We start from the raw sequence: 22,052 nt of genomic DNA, 5'->3' as shown, positions 1-22,052 counted from the left end.
AGGGAGATGCACGGACAGACAAGAAAACACTCTTGTGTGTTTCATGGTAAAAAAATTTTGTGGAGAAAACTCAAGTGAAGAAAAGAGGTGAGCGAGACAGCAGCGGTTGCTATTTTAAATAGAGCAGGTCTGGTAGTTTGTTATCCTATTTGTCTCCCTTACTACAATCTAAGCTCCAGAAACCAGGCCTCACACATAGAAAACGCCAAATACTCACTGAATGAAGGCATGGCTGCTGAGGGTCACTCCTGTCAAGCCATTCATCTGCTGGAGAAACCTTCCAAGCCTCACCATCCCTGACAAGTACAGGTAGGCAAAATTCAAGGCACCCCTTTATCTAGTCCCAGCCTCCGTCTTCAGCCGTCTTGTTTCCACTGCCTCCAATGAGCCACCCTCCTCCAGCTTTACCCGCATTTTTCTTTTTGTTTTTTTCCTCTGTTTTGTTTTTTTTTTTTTTTGGCCGCGCCTTGCAGCTTGCAGGATCTCAGTTCCCCAGCCAGGGATGGAAACCAGGCCCCACAGTGGAAGTGCCAAGTCCTAACCACTGGACCGCCAGGGAATTCGCACCCACATCTCTCCTTCTGCCCAAACTGTCCCCACCTCCTGGTTCCACTCGCCAGAGGCCACACTCAAAGTCCCCCCAGTGAGGCCAGTCTTCTTCAGCCATCTGATCCCTCCCTCTAAGCCTCCTCTGAACCGTCCAAATTAAGTGTCTTCTTCATAAACAAATCAAGATTCCCCTTCTTCGCTGCATCACTGCAAAAGACTGAATGCATCCCACTAAATCTGAAGGCATGATGGGGCGGGTCTGACTTTACTAAATGTAGGCTTCCTGGCAAAGGTGAAATTCACACAGGGAGCCTAGGGGGCTTTGTGGAGAAGCCTCCTGGGGAAAGGCGGGCCTCCTCCAAAGCAGGGGAAACTGAGGCAAAGCAAGTAGCCAGAGTTACTGGGAACCAACTGAGACGTGGGCTAAAAAGCCAGAGTTCCAAAGGTGGGCGCCCAGCAGCACCTCAGACATCTGCTCCGCATCACCCTGCTTCTCACACTGGCCAGTGCATAAGATGCAGTGTTCTGGGATGAGGGGCAGCAGGAACCGTGGTTCATGCTACTCTGGGAGGAGTGGACAAGGCAGAGCGAGGACGGGGAGTTGTCTTGCAGACCCGCCTGGATAGGAAGCCCCTACAGACAGGGGCCTGGTCCTTCTCCGCTTCGTGTTTTCCCAGAAAACGTAACTACAGTTTAACCACGGCCTGACACGGGAGCTGCTCTTGCCTCCTCACACCAAGTAAGTCTTTGCGAACTTCAGATATCGAGCAGTCACAACAAATCCTAACCATGCGAGGGCCTGGGCCCCACCCAGAGCAAATGTTCCCCCTCCAGAGGATGGAGGCGATAAGCTGTCACTCAACAGGGACCATGCTCAGGCTGACTGCTCCTGCATTTGGTCCGGACTGCATTGCATTTTCCTCAGATAAAAGGGGAAGAAACCCTCTTCAGGAGAAGAGAAGCCAGAAATCACCTGGACAGAATAAAATCACAGAGAACCACATGGTGCATCTCAGGAAAATGTACCTCTTCTTTACAAGGAAACCCTCCCTCTATCCCCATCAGCCCTCCCACTGGCAAGTAAAACAGTTCAGCTCAGAACAGAAGTCTGGGGCCACGGCCAGCATTTTTTAAAGGGTTACCATTCATTGGGGGGAAAATCTACAAAACTGACAAAACAGAACACTTGGAGAAACTCCTAGTTTTTAAGGGAATAAAGGACTTTCAAAATCTAAAAACGTTATAGTTAAAGCCTAATCCCTTATGATTTCAAAAGGATTCATTTGAAGTATTCATTTAATGTGTGAAAGGTAAATATCCATCTGAACATTTTAATTAATGTTACCAATTTCCATTCTCTTTTCAAAGTCACTGCTTCAATTTTATAGGCATTTCTGATAAGTTCAAGCAAGCTCCCCTACAATGTAGTAATTTTAATGAAAAGCCTCATGGTTAATGCCTATTAGATGAGGTTTGGAATGAAGAAACATAGAATAAAATTATCATTTATTAAACTTCCCACAATACCTGCCATCTGTCCTGCTGTTTCAACTTTTAATGTACCAGCCTTATGCAAATAAGACATTAGGTTTACTATAAAACAAATTCTTCTTAAAAGTGCATAGTAAAGGTAGTTTGCATTTACCCTATTAAATCACACAATTTACAGGCCAACTTCCGTTTTAGAAGAGAATTACATGTGTGTTCACATCACATCTTTATTTTGTCATCCATCCAGTGATTTGTTGAGGACAGCTGGTACCTATTAAGTCCCCCCTTTAAATGTTGTAGCCTTAATTAGCTACATCCACCTTCCCCCAACATTTCCAAACAAGGAACCAAAGAAAAGGAAAGCTGTTTTTATCATGGATGGTTTAAACAATGGAGTTGCAAATGTAAAAATAATAATCTTGGGCTTCCCTGGTGGTGCAGTGGTTAAGAATCCACCTTCCAGCGCAGGGGACTCGGGTTTGAGCCCTGGTCAGAGAAGATCCCACATGCCGCGGAGCAACTAAGCCCCTGCACCACAACTACTGAGCCTGCGCTCTAGAGCCCACGAGCCACAACTACTGAAGCCTGCGTGCTTAGAGCTCCTCAACAAGAGAAGCCACCGCAATGAGAAGCCCGCGTACCCCAATGAAGAACAGCCCCCGCTCGCCTCAACTAGAGAAAGCCCGCATGCAGCAACAAAGACCCAACGCAGCCAAAAATAAATAAAAATATAATAAATAAATTTTAAAAATATAATAGTCTTCATTAGAGACTAACTAGTTATTCCATTTTTAGGCCCCTTCAGAAGAAACAGGGTACAGATGGAGTTTAAATGTCATGTCAGTCTTTGTTACTTAGGTAATTTTTCAATTGTTCAATTTTTAGTTGCATGCCTCATGTTAATAATTAAACCGTTCCCAGATACTGCTCGGGAAGGCATGAGGGACAGTCTTCCCAGATATATTCTTGGTATTATTTAAGCTATAAACGTTTTACTTGGGCTTCTGAACACGTGAGAACAAGCAGACAGAATCTGCAAGCAGAGAATAAGCCAAGTATGGTTTTCTATGAATAGACATCATGCTCTTCCCAGACATTGAAGAGTCCTCAACTCACACAATGAGAAATTCAGGTGATCAAATCGCTTTAACCTGCCGTATGTAGATGAAATACACACTAATTTGGTTACAATTTAGGCTTTCCTTCTTTAAAAAAAAAAAGCATTCAGGGCTTTAAGTGTGAATGACATCAACAGGCTAAATTCTGAGCAAGATAAGGAGCCATGTCAACGAATCCCCCGTAGATTGGGTTTCTTCTTAGAGACCTGCTCCAGCTTTAATCTGCAGTAAGACTATCTGTTTCAATAGGATGTGATCACTCCTGGGCTTGTGTCTTTTCAATCAGCCGGTGGCCCTGCAGGGTTTAGAGTGGCAGAGAGGAAGTGGCCTGTGGTTAAACAGAGGAAATACCAAGGCATTTTAATAGAGCAAATAGTCTACTTCCCACAGGGAAGAGCTTCAAAGGCCTCAGGCCCTGGAGGAGACAATGTGTTACGGGGCCATCAGTCACCTAATCGTGTGTCAGGCCCATTCAGAACATCCTGGCAGCCAAGACAAACACTACCCAGGAGGACATTGCCTCCCACCAGCCAGGCAAGTTGGGCTGCCTGGAGATGGGGCCTGTGGCACCAACACCGACAGGTCCCTTGGGCTTGCTGAGGGCAGAAGAACCTCCAAATCTGGGGGAGATGTGAAACGGAAATGGTCTTGGCTGCCGGAGTAGGGTGGCAGGAGAGAGGTCTGCTCCAGAGGCGCTGTCCCCCACTCTAACCTGTCAAATTCTGGGGATACCTGAGCCCCTGCCTCAGCCCATTCTCTTACAAATTGAGAATGGAGGACCCAAGCTTCCAGAAGCCTAAAAACCCATCCATCGGGGCAGACACAAGAGGCAGCAAGGAATGAAAGGAACAATTAATTGTTGACTGGGTGGCCCCAGCAGCAGCAGACATCTGCCGGGACACGGTAAGTGAAAAGTTCAGGGACTGATGAGGGAAAGACAGTTTGAAAACTTTTTTAAAAGAAAAAAAAAAAAAAAAATTTAGGCCAAATGAAGCATGAAAAATACTCAAATTAAAATAAAGACTTAAAAAAGCATTAGCTGTTCTTGCCTTTGTAAGGAAGCCATCTGTAAAGTTTGAATGGCTGCGGATATGATTTGGATCCTACCCTACTCTTTGCTGAGACTGTTTTCCAGACAGGCCCAGCTGTTCTGGGGAGGAACCCAGTGGAAGTGTCGGGTCCGCTTCACCCCCAGCCTCCTCTTTAACCCCAAGCCAGAGATACCCACCCAAAACGACTGGCTCCCCAGGTCCTCCTTCAGCCAGCCTCACCCCTGCCATTTTCCAGAGCTCGGACAAAGTCTCCACTTTACATTCTAAAAGTCCAGTGAAGTAATTTCAAGTCAAGCTGATTTTAAACGTTTAGAATGTGGCTTCCCGCCTCCTTCTTGTGACCACAGAAGCCCTGTCTCCTAAAGCAACGATTCTCACCGTTGAGAGCATCACAGGAACTTGTTAAAATGTCAGTTCCTGGGCCCCATCTCACTCCCATTCTGGCCCCATTGGCCTTGAATCTGCATTTTAACGAGCTCCCAAGGCAATCCCGATACTGGAAGCCCCTGGACTTCACTATGAGAAATCATGTTTGGAAGGAAATGGTGCCTCAGTCGGAACTTAGTTGCTGGTCTCATTCACCCAGCTGTATCCCCGAGTTAATAACTAGCACAATGCCCCAGGCACTGCAGGGGCTCCGGGTCCACTGGATGGATGGGGGAGGGGAGAGAAGGGAGGGCTGCTCAAGAAAGATGGACCCCAGCCAAAGGATTCCCAAATTAACATAGCAAAACAGGCTGGAAGAAAGCATCACACTTCTTATAAAAATGTTTCTCTGAAAATGTGTCAACCGGGGCTGACTCATTTTTAACCAAGAATTCTGTAAAAGACACAAGAGCATGTGTAACATGGACAACACGGCCACAGGACAGGCAGACCAGATGCAGCCTTGAGAGCCACGAGCTGCAAGTGAATGAAAACACATCCAATTCAGAATTAAATAAACATGGCTGGGCCCGCAGCCAAGGAGAGTTCTTGGATTGGACTTTTATCAGGAACCTAAATTTTAATCAGCTGGAACTTCTTCTTTTCCAAGTACCACCCTATTCCTTCCTACCTTTAGAGATGAAGTATTTGCCTTAAATGGGAAACTTGCACTTCATTGTAAAGATGATGCCAGCATTCTGCCTTCCTGAATTCCTGAAGGAACAGACTTTGGTGGGGGAAGGGGGGGGAGAGTAGAAATTGTGTTTCAGGGATAATAGACCAGGGAAGGTGTACCCCATCTAGGTAAGAAGGCAAGAAATGTTCCCTCCTCCTCCACTGCAGGAAAAGCCACTAAATAAAAACCTGTGGGAATAGATTCCTAATTTCTTGTTCCATAAATAGGCTTCTCAAACAACCAGCAAGGCAAGAGGAGGGGAAAAAACCTCAGTGCAAGTGACCAACATAAAGTTACCCATCACAAACAAAACCATGCCACTTCCAAGAAGCAAGCAGTTAAGACTCAGTGTAAATGAGGATGCTGGCCCCTCTGGAAGTTTTACAACTTGTTACTTCTTTGCGAAAATTGTATTTATTACTCAAAGAGCAACTTTACCTGGCAAGAGCCCTAAGAGACTTAAAAAAAAAAAAAAAAAAAAAAAAACTAGTTGAGGAAGTGAGCCCACAATTCATTTCTAAAACACTGCACTGTGTTCAAGATGGTATCGGCCCCTTAATTGCCCCGCTAATAATGGGGAGGTTGTGAAATCTGACCACTTAGACCAGGCTGGCTCCTCTGAGAGCAGCCCCGAAGGGAGGGTTACAGCTGCTGAGGGTTAGCTGGCTCCAGTCACCTTGCAAGTCCTGGGAAAATACACATTCCTGCAGGGGCAAGAGTTCCTGGAACAACCTCTCCCTGGAGAGCCAGGGGGTCGATCGCTCAGCTCCTCTCCAGCACCCAGATCCTGCCCCTCCTGAGGGCTCACTTCTCTACCCTGCTGTGTCTCCAGCTTCTCAGGTTCTGTGTGACGTAGACCCACAGGAAGCCCTCTCTTGCTTGCATCACACATCACCAACCCTTATTCTTATATGTTAACATAGCCCCAACTAGACTGTAAGCAACCTCAGTCAGCACTGAGACTAAGTACTATGGGCTGAACACCCACTAACTGGTAGGGGACTCGGACATGAATCAAATAGCCAAGTAACTGTACACCAGTACTTACTGGGCAGCCCTCTGACAGCGCAACTTCCGTAAAAACTTACCTAGGGAGGTAGAGGCAGAGGAGGCTTCCTGCAGGAAGTGATGCTGGAGCTGAGAGGGGAGGCTGAGATGTAAAGAGAAGGAACACAGGCGGGAGTAGCATGTACAAAAGCTCACTGCGGAGAAGACACTGGAGCTCACTGCTCTGATTGTGGCCCTTCCCCCACCCCCCTTCTTAAAATCGATCACTTCATACAGGATTTAGCAGGAAGGCTGCAGGGTCTAATTGGGTTCAGCCAAGATTTACAGGGCCCCAGGCTCTGAGCTCACCAACACAAGGTTAAGCGTCCGGCTAAAGAAACTACTCTGAAGACACAGATGTGAACAAATACTGATGATGTAGTCTGGTGAGAACCAAAGGCAAGGACCTGCAGGAGAAGGCGAAGCAAGGGGAATGGCATTCAGAGGGCTTCCTTGAGGAGGCATCATCTGAGCTGAGTCTTAGGCCAAGCAGGGGGTTCTCAGGGGAGGAAAAGCTATCCCAGGAGCAGGGAAAAAGCATGCCTTGGCAGCAAGAAGGGCACAGGAGTTAGGGAGCAGGGTGGGAGGGCCAGGGGCTGGAGTTGGAAAGGTGAGTGTGTAAGGCAGGTGGACAAGCTGGGTCAGGGAAAGCTGGTGGCTCCATCAGATGCATCAAAAGACCAGGAGGGAAGGAGCCACGCGTCAGGTTGGGAAGAGCCTAGAGTACAGGAGATGGCCCTGAGGCTTCCATGCTCATTCAGAAAGCAGGTGAAGATGACCCCAAGGAAAGGACTGTGAGGCCAAGGTAGGAGCTGTTGAGAAGGTCACCCCCAGCATGAATGTGAAGCCACTGGGATGAGGGCCCCCATTAATCCTGTGGGTATGCAGGTTTAGGGGCGAACACATTCCCACAGAGAGCACAAAACCGCCAGCTTGGCTCCTCTGGGGCCCGGCTATACCCACAGCATTAAAACTTCACAAGGTCTGTGCACTGACACGTGAAGCCACCTGGGCAAGTGCAGAAAAACAGCAAATTGGGCTGATCCACCTAGGCCGGCTTATGAAAATTCAGAATAAAATATCTGTGATGCTGTTATTCAAAAGCCAACACACCAGTTTAGATCCAGAAAATTTAGGATTGGTAAGTCAACATAGGAAAGCCTTAAGGAAAACTTTTTGATCTAAAAACTGAGGAAAACTTGGTATCTATTGAAAAGAAAAAAAACCCCCAAGAATAGTGGTATTTTTACTAAAATGGGACAGAGTAAGAAAATGTGATGTTTTACTCAAGTCGGAAGGTTACATTCACTATGGGGTTGGTGAGAGGGTGGGTTATAGCTGTCTATAGCACAGCTATTGGGTTTGAAGACATCTCAGCTACTTGGTTCATACCTCGTTTTCTGCACTGTGTTTCTCTGAATGCGGGGCAAGTGAGCTGGAGGCACCAGCCTGTGCCCCTAAAGGGATGTCAGGTTCTAGGCCTCAACTGCTTGAGGTCGTTCAGAGCACCCCACAAGAGGTGGGTGGACGTTGTTCTAAGAGAACTACCCCATACCCATCCCTCAGAGCAGTAGTGCTAGGGAAACTAGGTCCCATTTACTCCTGTTTTCCAGGTGAAGAAATTGAGGCTCATGGCTGCCCAGAAGAAGAGCCAAGGTCATGTTCCATGGCTGCCTGAGTGCAAACCGCTGTCCCCTCCACAAGGCTGAAGGCCGTGAGTGCCCTGACACCAGGCTGGTCCTGGCTTGGGTGGGAGGGGTGCTGGGCAGATGGACACAGTCTCCAGGTCCTCTGGCCGCCCAAGCCCAGGAGCTCTGATAGAAACTCGGGACGGCAGCGTACCCGCGCACACCCCCCTCCCCATGTCCCATCGCCCAGATGGCATCGAAGAAGCGCTGGGTTAGGGGCAGAGGGCTCCAAGCACAGGACAAAGTCGGTGCATCCCTCCAGTCTCGTCTCGGGCATCTGCCCGAGGGGACAAGCTCATTCCTCCCTTTGGCCACGAAAAATATCCTCAACTCATGCTGGATGGCGGTGGAGGTGGGGGGGGGGGTCATCCGTGAGACCGTTCGAAGGGCTGGATACAGGAGCAAAATTTACCAGCAAGTCAGGAGTCTGAGGTGGGGGTGAAAGTGGGGTAAGACGGCCTGGCCCAGAAGGAACAAAGCGGCTCCGAAAGAGGGGGGCGCACCCCTCCCCAGCACTCAGGGTCCCCTGCCTGGCAATCCCGGGCTTTTGCAGAGTTTTGGACCGGAGGTCCGAAAGAAGACCCCCACTCCCGCTCCAAAGCGCCCCCCATGCGAACAGTTCGTAGGATCCCAGTCCGGGGCCCTGTGCCCTGAGAGGGAGGAGGTCCCGGGCCTGGAACAAAGGGTGGGGCGCCCTACTCCTGCCCCACGCCGGGCGTCCCTCTCGCCCGCCCTCCTGGAGCCGGACCCCGGCCAGTGGCCGCGCCTCATTAGCAACACAAAGCCGGGGTCGAGCGGCCTCTTTCAACCCAGCCGAGGCAGGCAGACGAGCGACCCGGGAGGGACGCAGGAGGGCGGGAGCAGCGGGGTCCCAGCCCCACCGCGCACTCTGCGGAGAGCAGGCAAGTCGACGCGGGCGCCACTGCCCGCGAGCACCTGTGCCCCCGCGCTTTGGGGGACAGCAAGAAACTCGCTGTCCTCTCCTTACCCTCCAGCCACAGGTGTCGGCGCCCCGCGTTCTGCTGGAGCCGCCTGCGGCCACTGCCAGCTGGGAGCCGTTGAGGCAGGCGTTGACTGTGAAGAAGACAGAGCAGAGTTGCAACCACGGGGCCATGGCCGTGCGCTCACCCAGCCCGGCCCTATTCTGCTCCCCGGCCGCCTGCCGCTGGCCAGCCCGGAGTGGGCGGTGGCGCTGGCGGCAGCGGCAGAGCTGGCGGCACCACCGAGCATGCGCTGCGGACCCTAGCCCCGCCCCTTCTCTCCGGGGCCCGCCCCTAGCCTCGACCCTCAGGTTTTGGCCCCGCCCCCTAGGTCTGGCTCTTCCTCTTGGCCCCGCCCCGACCTCTAAGCCACGCCCGCACAGCCCATCTCCGAGTGACTTTGAGAAGACGACAGCTGCAGTTTTTTCCCCTCACCTGAGAGGTCTTTTTTTTTTTTTTAATCCAAGGATTTTTCCACGTAATGCCTGCTCCCTGCAAAACTCGGGAAAACAAACCAAAAAAATGATAATAATAGTTAAAATAATAATTTACAAGTGCCTACTATTTGCCAGTCCTCTTCTTGAATCCTCTCAAACACACCTGAAAGTGTCAGTAGTATTGTTATCCCAGTTTTCAGCGCAGAAAAGCTAGGGTAATGTGGTGGTTAGAGAAATCCTGGCTGGGACCTCGGACAAATGACTTGCTCTGTCCCCATTATTGTTCCCTCCCCCTGTAAACTGGAATAACAGAGAAAGTGTCTTAGTCTGGGGAGGATTCTACTGGTTAACGCATAAAAAGCATTCAACAAGTGCTACAATCTACTGTTAACTGACTTGCATAAAGTCACACAGCTGGCACCTGCCAGATCTGAGATTCAAATCCAGATTGGCAAAAACAGTACTCTTAACCATTACACTTGTCAAACTTACTCTTGTGAAGTGGGTAGTACCTCTGTTTGGGAAAGGAAGCTGAGGCTGGGAGTGAAGTAGCCAAGATCATCCAACTTCCCCACAAGCCCCTTCCCCCTTTGACTTCTCTGTGCTCTTGAATCCCACCTCTTCACCCTTCTCCATTGCCTTATCCCTCATCTATGCCACCATCTCCTCCACAACAGCTTCCAAAGGGCTTTTCTTGCTTGCACTTTTGTCCCAAATACAATGCATTTCTGCACCTTGGATCCAGAGTGATCTCCAAAAAGGTGTCAGACCACTGCCTTCTCCTGATTAAAAATCTCCTGCAGTGGCTTTTATTCAATGGCCTTTAGAATAAAATCTGCAATGACCTCCTCCTCTCCCATGTTATCTCTTCCTACTCTGCCTTCACTACTTGGCTCCAGCTACACTGATCTCCCCGCTCAACCTCAACTTGGTTTTCTTGTCTCAGTCAACCTTGAAGACTCTCACCTTTGCCAGTCCAACAAGGCAGCCTCTTCTACATGACTCTCTCCTTCCAGGGCCTAGAATCCCCTCCCTCTCCTGTCTGCCTGGCCTACATGTGGTGATAGACAGCTCAGCTGCTACTAACACTGAGTTCCTGTATTTTCCACTGTGGCTCTGCACACCCTACCCATACCTTGTACTTAAACTCTCTGCAGAGGCAGAAGTGGCCCAAGCTTAGCAAGCTACCCTTGTGGAGACAGTAATGCTAGCAGAAGTCCTGGTGATTGGCTTCGGAACCAGGGAGCAAAGCCAGCTTCCCTTGAACTATAGAAGCTGGAAGTGGGAGACAGCGGTTGCCCAAACCCGTCCTCCCTTTCTCGCTGCCAGAGAAAGGGAGGACGGGTTCCCCAAACAACAACTGGTGGTCCAGTGGGTAAGACTCTGCACTCCCAATGCAGGGGGCCCGGGGTTCGATCCCTGGTCTGGGAACTAGATCCCGCCCGCATGCCACAACTAAGAGCCCGCATGCCGCAACTAAAAGATCCCACACTCCACAACAAAGATCCCACGTGCCACAGCTAAGACCCGGCGCAGCCAAAATAATAAATAAATACATAAATAAATATATATATTTTTAAAAATCCACCAGAACACCCAGGTGCTGAGATTTCCTGTTCATGTGCACCACTGGACAGGAAATGTTTTATTTTTTCATGTCATCACCAGGATATTCAGGAATTCAGCCAAACCCAGCATCACTGCTTTGGTCATCTAGAAGAACCAGGATCCACAGAAGGCTGCCTGCAGGGTAACCTTCTCTGAATAGACCTCACGCGGTACGTTGCTCCTGTGGGGAAGCTGTAGACTCTATGCTCTGGTGCCTTCCAGACCTCTGCCCATCCTCCCTGACTCCCCTCTGGATCATTCCCAACCCCCACAGCCGGGAGCTGGGGATGTCAGGGGTTTGGCTACGCATGTCAGGAGTGCCAGGGGCTGAAATGAGGCCAGGACCACATGGGTGTTGGTGAAGCACCCGGGAAACCAGGAGACTACCTGCTCCTTAGGCTCTTTAATCTCTATGACATTCCAGCCTAGACATGTGCCATAATTTATTAACCAATCCCTTGCTGAGGGACTTCTATTATAATCAGGGATTCAAAAATATCCTCACACATTTATCTTGATACACTTATTCAGCTGTTTTCTTAAGATACATTCCTAGAATCAGAACTGCTGGAACTGCTGGATTATGCACATTTAAAATTGGCAAATTGCTCAACATCTCATTGCAGTCTTAATGGGCTTCTCTGGTTGCTAATGAGGTGGACCATGCTCTCAGGTATTTAGAGGCCATGTGCATTTCTTCCTTTCTTCTGGAGTTGGACCCCAGAAAAAGGATCAGTATTTACAGCTTATGATAGAGGGAGAGCCTTAAGGAGGGTACTGGGGAGAGGAGAACGTTTCTTCTTGAGTTTCACTCACATCACCAATCACCATATGATTGAGTGACTGGGGAAGGCAGAGCAAAGGCTCCTACATCCTTTCCAGTCTCCACACCCACCGACTTTTGAGTTCCCTCCTGCCCACAGCTCGCTGCCCAGTCTGGCAATTGACAGCCCCTGAAAATATGCTACAGAATTTAGAGAGCGCTCTAACTTTTCTAAAGGAGTACAGAGGACACAAGAAAGAAAACGTCTAAAACATGGTTAGAATGACATCCCTCAAGACCAAGGACTGAGAGGCCCTTCTGTTTGCCTTCTAGGGAGGCCACAAGCATGCATGTGGGGGGGCGGGGGTTGGGTGGGAGAACCACATACATCAAAGGGAAAAATTTGGTCAGGAAATAGAGGCAATAAATTGGCATTTGGCAACATCCTCTCCATTCTGGTCTTCTTCATCAATTCTTTTCCTCTCATCCCCTCTTTTTATTGTGACCCTTCAGAATATTTGTGAGGCTGCGGGAAGTGAACCTCTGTACTAGAAACTGAGATAAAATGAGGAGGCCAGGCTCCCACAAGGCCTCCACGGTCTATCCTTCCTCTAGGCCACAGCAGAGCCGTTTTGTAGGTGCCCAGAGGATGAAGCCCTCCTCAAATACAACATGTAGTTTCACCCACCGTGGCTAGGGCTGTCTGTGGCCCAGTCACAATTTAAGCCACCCCTCATCTTCCCTATCTGGTTCACCTCTCTGCCACCAGTGCCCTGCACTCTGCCTGACACACATCAGTGGGCAAGAAACTGTTGCTGCCTCCATCCCTGGTTGGAATGAAGCTGGGGGATTAAACAGATTAAACCACCTTAAGCCGTTGATGAAATGCAAATATATTTCCCCAATTTACCTAGAACCTAAGCAGATAAGAAAAAAATCCTTAACACAAGGATTGGATTTTGTTAGGAGTCAAATTATCCCCTGAAACATAAGAAAAGATAAAGTGATCATGGAAACATTTTGTATCCTGAATCATTTTCAGCTGAGAAGAACTAAAAACAATGAACGGTGGTTAGAAGCCGTGGGCCAAAATTCTAATTTATTTTTGGTATTGCGATGTACACGTATTATGCACTAATCAAGACATTAAAGGTAAAGTGTGTCCTCCACCCCATCTCCCAGCAGGCTGAGCGTGAAAGTTTCCCTGGGCTTTGGGGAGAGCAGTACGGGGAGAACTGATACACTCCTGAGAGCCCCGCCGATGTCAGTTCGGCCCCGGGCAGTCTTGGCTCGAACCGGGTAGTTGTCATCATCTCCACTTCACAGACGGGGAAGCCAAGACTCAGCCAGGAGTTCCCAGACTCATCTGATCCCCCAAACTCTGCCTGGGGCGCGGGCCCGCATCCTTCCGGAGCCGGCCTTGGCGCCGCCCAGACTGCCCAGAGGCCCAGGGCGGGGGCGGGCGTCAGACCCGGGGCGGCCGACCCAACCCCGCGCCCCGAAACCCCCATACACGCACCCCAAAGTGTCGCGGCCATTACACGGAGTTCACGCGTCCACTGCCACTTCCCGTTTCTTTTGAAGCGCGGGGAGCCCAGTCTCCACTGTAGCTGCCAGAGGGCGCGCGTGGTCCAGGTTGGAGACGCCCAAACAATCGCGGACTGCGCCGCCGCGAGGACACAACACTTTAGGGCATAGCCCAGATGCAGGGGCAAATGCTCGCTGTTAACCCAGACCTGGTGCTAAGTTTGCGTGTAAGTAGAGTTCAGGAGGCGGTAAGAAAAGAATGTTAAATATGGGCTTTCAGTAACAGTGTAGCTCTGGGCAATTCAGTTAACCTCTCTGGATGTCACTTTTCTTAATGGCCACATAGGAATGACATGGATGCAGACCTCAGTGGGTTTTTGTAAATCTGAAGTAAGCAAATGGCTATAAGTTGTAAACCAGGACTTGATGGAGGCAGGCCCAGGGGCAGCTGGAATCCAGACAGTAGCCGGGGGAAATGGCCTCCTCTTGTCTCCTTCTGGAGCTCACACCCTGGTTTGGATATGCTCTAGACTGGAAGGCTATGGACCATAACCTGTTTACCATTCATTCATTCAACAAGTGCTCATAGAGTCCCTGCACCATATCAGGCATTACACCAGAAGCTGGGGACCAGTGTGAACAACACGGACACTGTCCCCAACAAGACACTGTCCCAGTTGTCATAGAACCTACAAGCAAACATTCCATGGGGGACACTGGCATTACTCAAATAACCACATGACCAGGGGATAATTACAAGTAGATGGATTGTGTCTAAAGAAGTGATGCCTGGACTTCCCTGGTGGTCCAGTGGTTAAGAATCCGTGCTTCTACTGCAGGGGGCATGGGTTTGATCCCTGGTGGGGGAAGTTCCGCATGCCACACAGTGTGGCCAAAAAAAAAAGAAGACTGAAAGATAAAGAAAGAAAGAAAGAAGTGAGGCCTGAGCTGATATTCCAAGTATAAGAGTTACCTGGGCAAAGGTGAGGGGAGCAGAGAGAGGAAGAGTATTCTGAGTAGAGGGAACAGCATAGGCAAAGGCCCTGGGGCAGCAGGGAAGGTGGCATCTTCAAGGAACAAAAGAGGCCAGTGTGGTTGGAGAGAAGAGAGGTGTGCAAAAATGACCGGCAGTGGTAGGCAGATGGAACTTTATGCCCTATTTTGAACCTAAGAGTACCCAGCAGCTTCTGAAGGGTTTAAAGACAATGGCAGGGCTGTATTTTGAAAAGGTCCTGGTACCCCAAGTGCTGAGCACAGGGTACTACCTGGCATGTAGTCAGCATTTGACACATACTTGTTGAATGAATGAATAACCAGGATCATTGCTGAAATTCTGGGATTTAATGTCTTGAATGCAAAAATAATTTAAAAGCCTGGAAAAACATCCAGCCCTACTAAAGCTCCAAATCATAGAAATAAAATAAAATTCATAAAATTTTCTTGTGGTCTTTTAAGGTTATTTCTACTGTAAATTCTTTTATTATTTTTAATAAGACAATTTTGTAGAACAATTTTAGATTTACAGAAAAATTGAGAAGATAGTACGGAGAGTTCCAATATATCCTGCCCCTAGTTTCCTTTATTATTAACAAATTACATTAGTATGGTACATTTGTAACTATTAATGAACCAATATCGATAAGTTATCATAAGTGAAAGTCCATACTTTATTCAGATTTCCTTAGTTTTTACCTCACGCCCCTCTTCTCTTCCAGCGTCCCATCCAGGATACCACATAACATTTAGTTGCCATGTCTCTGGGTCCTCTTGACTGTGACAGTTTCTCACACTTCCTTGTATCTGATGATCTTGACAATTCTGAAGACCGTTGGTTAGGTATTCAATATTTTGTAGAATGCCCCTCTACTGGGATTTGCCTGATGTTTTTCTCATGATTAGAATGAATATTATTAATTTTTACCTTAATCGAAATTATACGTGTACAAAGTTTAAAAAGGCTTATTAGTACTAACAGATGTATAATGGAAAAGCAGTCCTCTGAACTGTCCCTTATCACTCGCACTGCCCAGAGCACCCTCCTTCAACAATTTTGGCTGTTTTCTGGCATTTGCTGCCATATTTCTAAGTCCTATGCTGATCTTGCCTTTCTTGACTGACCAGTTTGGACACTGGCTCCTAATTTCCTGCTCTTTATGACACATGCAAATTGTGCTCTCTTTAAATTCCCTTCCTCTAGTCCCCCACTGAGGTTTGTGCTGGATGTCTTCCCTCAGCCCTTCCAGACCCACTCTGACCTGTACGGACCACATCAATGGGCTCTCTTACTCTAGGGCTTCTGGGTGGGTTGGGACACTGCAGGGCATAGGCAGGCAGCTGGAGTGGGAAGGGAGAGTGAGCAGAGATGCCCATGCCTTCAGTTACCTCTATTAGGTTGCTGCATCCTCGGCTCCACTCTCAGCACCCTCTCCATTTAGTTCTCTTTTTTTTTTTTTTAGTTCTCTTCTGTTACTGACAACGGCTCCTCCACTTTTGCCTTCTCAGGTGTGGTGGGGCAGGAATAATGGCTTTCGCTTGTAGTTTCTTTTCACTGCCCAAGCAATCTCTGAAATTCTCCTCAAATTACCGCATTTAAAAGCTGTTTCTGGGGCTTCCCTGGTGATGCAGTGGTTGAGAGCCCGCCTGCCGATGCAGGGGACACGGGTTCGTGCCCCGGTCCAGGAAGATCCCACATGCCGCGGAGCGGCTGGGCCCGTGAGCCATGGCCGCTGAGCCTGCGCATCTGGAGCCTGTGCTCCGCAACGGGAGAGGCCACAACAGCGAAAGGCCCGCGTACCGCAAAAAAAAAAAAAAAAAGCTGTTTCTTGTTGGGATCCTGACTGATATATTACAATTTTAGTTAAGTCAATATTCAGTGTTTATATTATTATGACCATATGAAACATTATTCACCTTTAAGGCAAGTAGTGTTTGACGATGGAATTTCCTTTCTTGATACAACTATTTTGGGGTTTTGTGTGTGTGTATGTGTGTGTGTATGTACTTAGTATATACCTTTTTAAAAGACTTTTGCTTTGTGTTATGCCCTCCTTGTTAAATCTTCCCATACAACTTTCCACAAGGGCAGGGGCATCAGCTTTTCTCCCAGTTCCATTTTATTCCAGGAGCATCCTCCCCTGGAGTCCCCATGTTCCTGCCCCAGTCAGGCTTGGGTGTTCTCTAGGTCTGCTGCCCAGCTGTCATACCCTTCCTTCTCTCTTGTGCTGGAATCCTAGGTTATGTTTCTTTTTGGGTTTTCTCACTCATTTTGGTGGTACATATCTTTCATTAGCTTCTTGAGAAAAGGTGTGGAGGTAAATTTTGTGAGACCTCGCATGTCTAGAAAACATCTTCATTAAACATCGCGGTTGATTAATAATTTGATTGGGTATTGAATTTTGTGTTGAAAGTAATTTTTCACTGGGCTGTTGAAGGCATTGCTCCTCTGTCTTTCAGATCCTGAGGTTGAGGTTTAGAAATCCGATCGCATTTTTTATTCCTGGTCCTTTGAAAGTCAGTCAGTCTCTCTGTCTGTCTGTCTCTCTCTTAGCTTTTGAGCCACTCTCTTTATCCCTGTTGTCATGAAGATTCACAGGGATGAGTCTCTTCATTCATTGTGCCACTTGACTTCTGGGAAATTCTTCTGAGTATTTATTTTATTTTTAATTTTAATTTAATTTTATTTTTTTGGCTGAGCCACACAGCTTGCAGTATCTTAGTTCCCCGACCAGGGACTGAACCTGGGCCATGGCAGTGAAAGCACTCAGTCCTAACCACTGGGCCACCAGGGAATTCCCTTCTGAGTATTTCTTTGATATCTTCCTCCTTTCCTTTCCCTCTGTTTACTCTCTTTTTGGAAATCCTAAGTTGGTTGATAGGTATGCTAAGTTTATCCTCCAATTTTCTTTTCTTTTCTTTTGTAATTTGGCTGGGCAGTGCGGCTTTCGGGATCTTAGTTCCCCAACCAGGGATCGAACCTGGGCCTCCAGCAGTGAAAGTGCCGAGTCCTAACCACTGGACTGCCAGGGAATTCCCTATCCTCCAATTTTCTTATTATCAACTATTTCCCATCTCCTAGTCACTTTGTTCCATGCTTTTGAACATTTCTTCAACTAGATCTTCAAACTCTAATGAATTTTTATTTCAAATATTATATTTTTTAATATCTTATAGCAGCTCTTTCTTATTTAGGTCCCTTTTTCAGAATATCCTGTTCTTGCTTAAAGAAAGTAATTTCTTCTCTTGTCTTGCTGAGGAATAGTTTTTTTGAAGTTTTCTTCAGTTTCCTCCAAATGCCTTTTTAAAGTTTGTTTGACCTTTTCAAACACAATCAGCTTTTCCTGACTCCTCTAAAATCATTCTTAAGGAAATGGACATGCTATGTCGGCAGGTTAGGATTTAAACTGGGCCATCAGCATCCAAAAACAAAGATCCCAGACAGGTCACAGACGTCAAGAGAAAAGAGGCCCCACTGAGACACTCAAATGAAACGTGGTCAATACACAACTTGGAGCAACCATGCCAACTCTTAGTCATTTTTTGGGGGGGGCGGGGGTCTCACAGGTACGTTTGTTCATGCACGAGGGCACTGGGACTGCTGCAAGTCAACACGATGTCCCACATTCCCTCAACACAGTCAGACCAATGTCTTGTGCAAGGAAAGCTGGTTAATGATTACCATGAGCAGGTGTAGGACTGGAAGCTTTCAAGGTTTTGCTTCTTTTATCAGCACTCCTGAATTTATAAATGATGAAGCCCATCAGTCCTATTCCTACCCAAATCTTCTGGTAAACTTGGGTACAGTAGGGCTTCATGGGGATCCACACATTTTTCAATAAGGTTTTGAAGCATCCTGGTGCAGGACCAAGCTCAGGCAGCCCCAACACACTCCGACAACTCTGAAAGGTCACTGAGCATGCAGGCACTCTTACCCATTTTATTTCTCCAGTTATAGTACCTAGAATTTTTAGCTCTCCATTCACTTTCTTCCACCAGATTTGTTGGGGTTTTTGTTTGTTTTCTCCAGTACCATCTTGAACCTAAATGATATGGCTTGTGACATATATGAATGCATAATCACAGTAACTGGCATTTACATAATCAACTGTTTATTTAGCAAGCATTTATTGAGTGCGTGCTGTATGCCAGGCACTGTGTAAGGCACTGGAAAAAAAACATGCTCAAGGCCTTGAGGTCCCTGCTCTCCAGGAACTTACTGTCCAGGGCAGTGGCTCAAGCTTAGCAGAGCCCACTAAGCCTGGGGGCAGCCACTGCAGTTCCTTATCAGATTAAGGATCTGAGGTTCAGGGAGGCTCCCTGGTTGTCCCAGTGACATGCAGCTATTCGGAGACAATGCTGCATCATGAACCTAAATATTCCTCTCTCACATTTTGTTTCAAAACCTGGGGGTATAAAGAGAAGCTGGAGAAAATAAAATGCAAAAGAAGGGTTCAGAAGAGACAGGAAGCTGTGCTAGAGTTCTTCAGAGAAACAAAACGAAGAGGATACACACACACACACACACACACACACACACACACACACACACAGGTATATATATATGGGGAGAGAGAGAGAGGAAGAGAGGGAGAGGGAGAGAGATTGATTGATATACTGCAGGAATTGGCTCACAAGGTTATGGAGGCCGGGAAGTCCTACATCCTGCCCTTTGCAAGCTGTAAAACCAGGAAAGCTGGTGATGTTATCGAGTCCAAGTCTGAAGGCCAGAGAATCGAGGCTGTGTAAGTCCCAATCTGAATCTGAAAGCCTGGGAACCAGGAGAGCCCTTGCCCGAGCACAGAAGCTGTGACCTCAGCTCAGGCAGAGAGCGAATTCGCCCTTCCTTACCTTCCTGTTCTATCTGGACCCTGAACAGGTTGGCTGACGCCCATAAGCCCTGAGGAAGGCTATCTGCGGGTCTCAATTCACCAGTTCCAATGCTGATCTCTTCTGGAAACACCCTCACTGACACAACCAGCAATCTGGGCCTCCCTGTTAATCTCAGTGGAGGAAAATCCTCACAGCTGAATAACTTGCACACCTAGAAGCAGTGGCAGCCACCCTGTGTGTCAGAATCTTATCCGGTGTGCCCTCCATGGCATGGGAGGCCCAACCAGTGCCCCCTCAGTTGTGAAAAAACACAGAGCCCTAATTCTGGTCTCTCTCCCAACCTAAGGCCCTGGAGCAAGAAATTCTACAGCAAAAGTTCACTAGAGATGGAGCAAGGAAGTGACAGATTGCAAAAACAGCAACAGAGCAAGGCGTTGAGCCAAGTCCATGAGCAAGAGAAGTCAGCTTCACACCAGCAACAAAAACAAAAATGCACAGAGTTCCGGGTGGGCCCGCATGCGCCCTCCTGGCCAGGCTGCTTCCCCCTCCCATGTGAGCCGTCCTGAGGATGCAGGTGAGACAGCTGCTGGCACCCCTGCCCCGGCAGGTGGAATCTGCTGCAGGTTAGGATAGGCTGGCTCTGGGGGGAAGAGGAGTGTGGGGTAGAATGTTTCACCATCCCTTCTCTGGAGAGGTCAGATGATGACTTCCACAGGCCTTCTCTAGTGTATGTGTGTATATGTATATATATGGAAACTGAACATAATTTCTTTCTTTGTTGTTGGCTGCTGTTATGTAACGTCTCACGGTGTTTCCCTGGGACTCTCCAGGAGGTCTCATTTACTGCCTTAGCTGTGCTTCCCGCTTTGTTCATGACTTCTAAACTGCTTTCCATAAAATTGAGCCATGTATACACTGGCTACTCTTGACATAATTTGTATCTTTAAAAGTATGCATATATTGTCGAAGGCCTATGTTAAGAATGGTATGCAATGCCATAGACTGGATTCCTTTTTTAAAAAACTGGCAACATTTCAAGCGCAATTTTTTAAAAATATTTTATTATTTATTTATTTGACTGCGCTGGGTCTTAGTTGCAGCATGTGGGATCTTTAGTTGCAGCATGCAGGATCTAGTTCCCTGACCAGGGATGGAACTCAGGGCCCCTGCATTGGAAGTGTGGAGTCTTACCCACTGGACAACCAGTGAAGGCCTTGTCCCTTCTCTTAAAAAATAAATTTTTAAATTTTAAAAATGTTTTAGATTTACATAAAAATTGAGACGATAGTACAGAGTTCCCATATACCTCACACCCAGTTTTCCCTTTTTTAACATCATATATTAGTATGATACATTTGCCACCATGAATGAACCAATATTGGTACATTATTATTAACTAAAGCTCATACTTTATTCAGATTTCTTTTGTTTTTACCTAATGTCACTTTTCTGTTCAAGGATCCCATCTAAACATCACATTACCTTACATCTAGTTTCATGTCCTCCTTAGACTCCTCTTGGCTGTGATAGTTTCTCAGACTTTCACTTCATTTTAATTTTATATACAAGTTGCCTAAGTTAACTTTACAGTTTAGTCTTTTCTTTTCTTTTTTTTTGGGGGGGGGTGTCTGGAAATGCAGAGTCAACCACTGGACTGCCAGGGAATTCCCCAGTTTAGTCTTTAAGTAACAGAATATTCAGTGGGACTGTGACTGAATTTAAAGAGTAATTGACATAGCCAGCAATGGATACAGTAACTGTTGGGACTGTGTGTGTCTTCATTTTGGGGAGAGCGTGAAGCCTTCTTCATTTCTTTTATTTCTTTTTCTTTTTTCTTCTTTTTTGGCTGTGTGGTGCAGCATGTGGGAACTTAGTTCCCCAACCAGGGATGGAACCCGTGTCCCCCCAATGGAAGCACAGAATCTTAAACCACTGGACCATCAGGGAAGTCCCACTTCTTCATTTCTAAGATAAAAAGCTATATCTTGTTAGATGGAATTATAGAGAGGTTTTGTTGTATGAGAGTTCAAATGTGTGTAAAAAGGAGCATATGAAAGGTGAGTAGACAAAGAGGTAGACTCTGCCAGATATCAATTGACTGCCTCTCAAATCTAAAATTCATTCTTCATGACCTGATATGCAGGAGTGGAGCTGGTTCAGTTATTTTCTTTTGTCAGCTGGTTAAACTTTGCCAGTAGAGGGTGACAGAGAGATGCTGCAGGAGGAGAAGGAAGGCCTGGTCTGGTGTGTTCCTTCTGGCAGGCTCCACAGTGTGGGCTGCTTTTCCTATCACTCAGCTCCTGCAGCATAGATGGCTTTTCCAGCTCCTGCTGTGTAGACAGTACCAGATTCCCCAATACCAGATTCTAGCAGCTGGGCTCCTGCAGTGCCTAGCAGCCAGAAGCTCCATGGCCCAGCAGTCTCCCCTGGCACCCCTTTTGGGCAGTTTCATAGCAGAATGCCTCCAGGGAGATACCTCCCCATGAACAGTTTTCCTGGCACCATAATGGATGGATTTCTGGAAAGTTCTGACCACACAGCACCCACCATTCACTGAGCCATAGCCGTGCCCTCTCCAACAGGTCTGGATCTCGGCTCTGGGAGGGAGGCTTTTCCTTGGGTTGTCTTTCTCAGCCCTAGGCAGTGGCTGCTCCTGTTACAGGCTCTTCCTGTATTCCTTAGAGTTCTTTCTACTTTTTAGTAGCCAATTCCTCATTTCTCCAGGCTCTTGTTATAGTTAATAATACTTTACATTAAACTTGCCTTGTTCAAATTTCTGTGTGGTTTCTGCCTCCTAACTGGACCCAGACTAGTGTGCACATAAAATAGTTTCAGAATTGCTAACTCATTCCCTTGTGAGAGCC

General features: G+C 47.6%; 2 protein-coding genes across 2 annotated transcripts in view; both read right to left on the bottom strand.

Annotated features, from left to right (window-relative positions):
• Window positions 1-9,161, bottom strand: part of IL17RD (interleukin 17 receptor D) — a gene marked incomplete at both ends in the record, with an annotated part of 60,562 nt that extends 51,401 nt beyond the window's left edge. The window contains one exon of the mRNA XM_082847582.1: window positions 9,036-9,161. Coding sequence (XP_082703708.1) covers window positions 9,036-9,161 — 126 coding nt within the window. The remainder of the gene's footprint in view (window positions 1-9,035) is intronic.
• The window catches only part of ARF4 (ARF GTPase 4), a 1,077,785-nt gene that overhangs the window by 700,469 nt on the left and 355,264 nt on the right, over window positions 1-22,052 (bottom strand). The gene's annotated exons all lie outside the window — the stretch shown is intronic.

Source organism: Leucopleurus acutus (assembly GCF_964270905.1).
Source record: "Leucopleurus acutus genome assembly, chromosome: 10".
NCBI classification, from domain to species: domain Eukaryota; kingdom Metazoa; phylum Chordata; class Mammalia; order Artiodactyla; family Delphinidae; genus Leucopleurus; species Leucopleurus acutus.
Note: the sequence above shows the minus strand (reverse complement) of the source record. Positions and strands in the feature narration are given on the sequence as shown.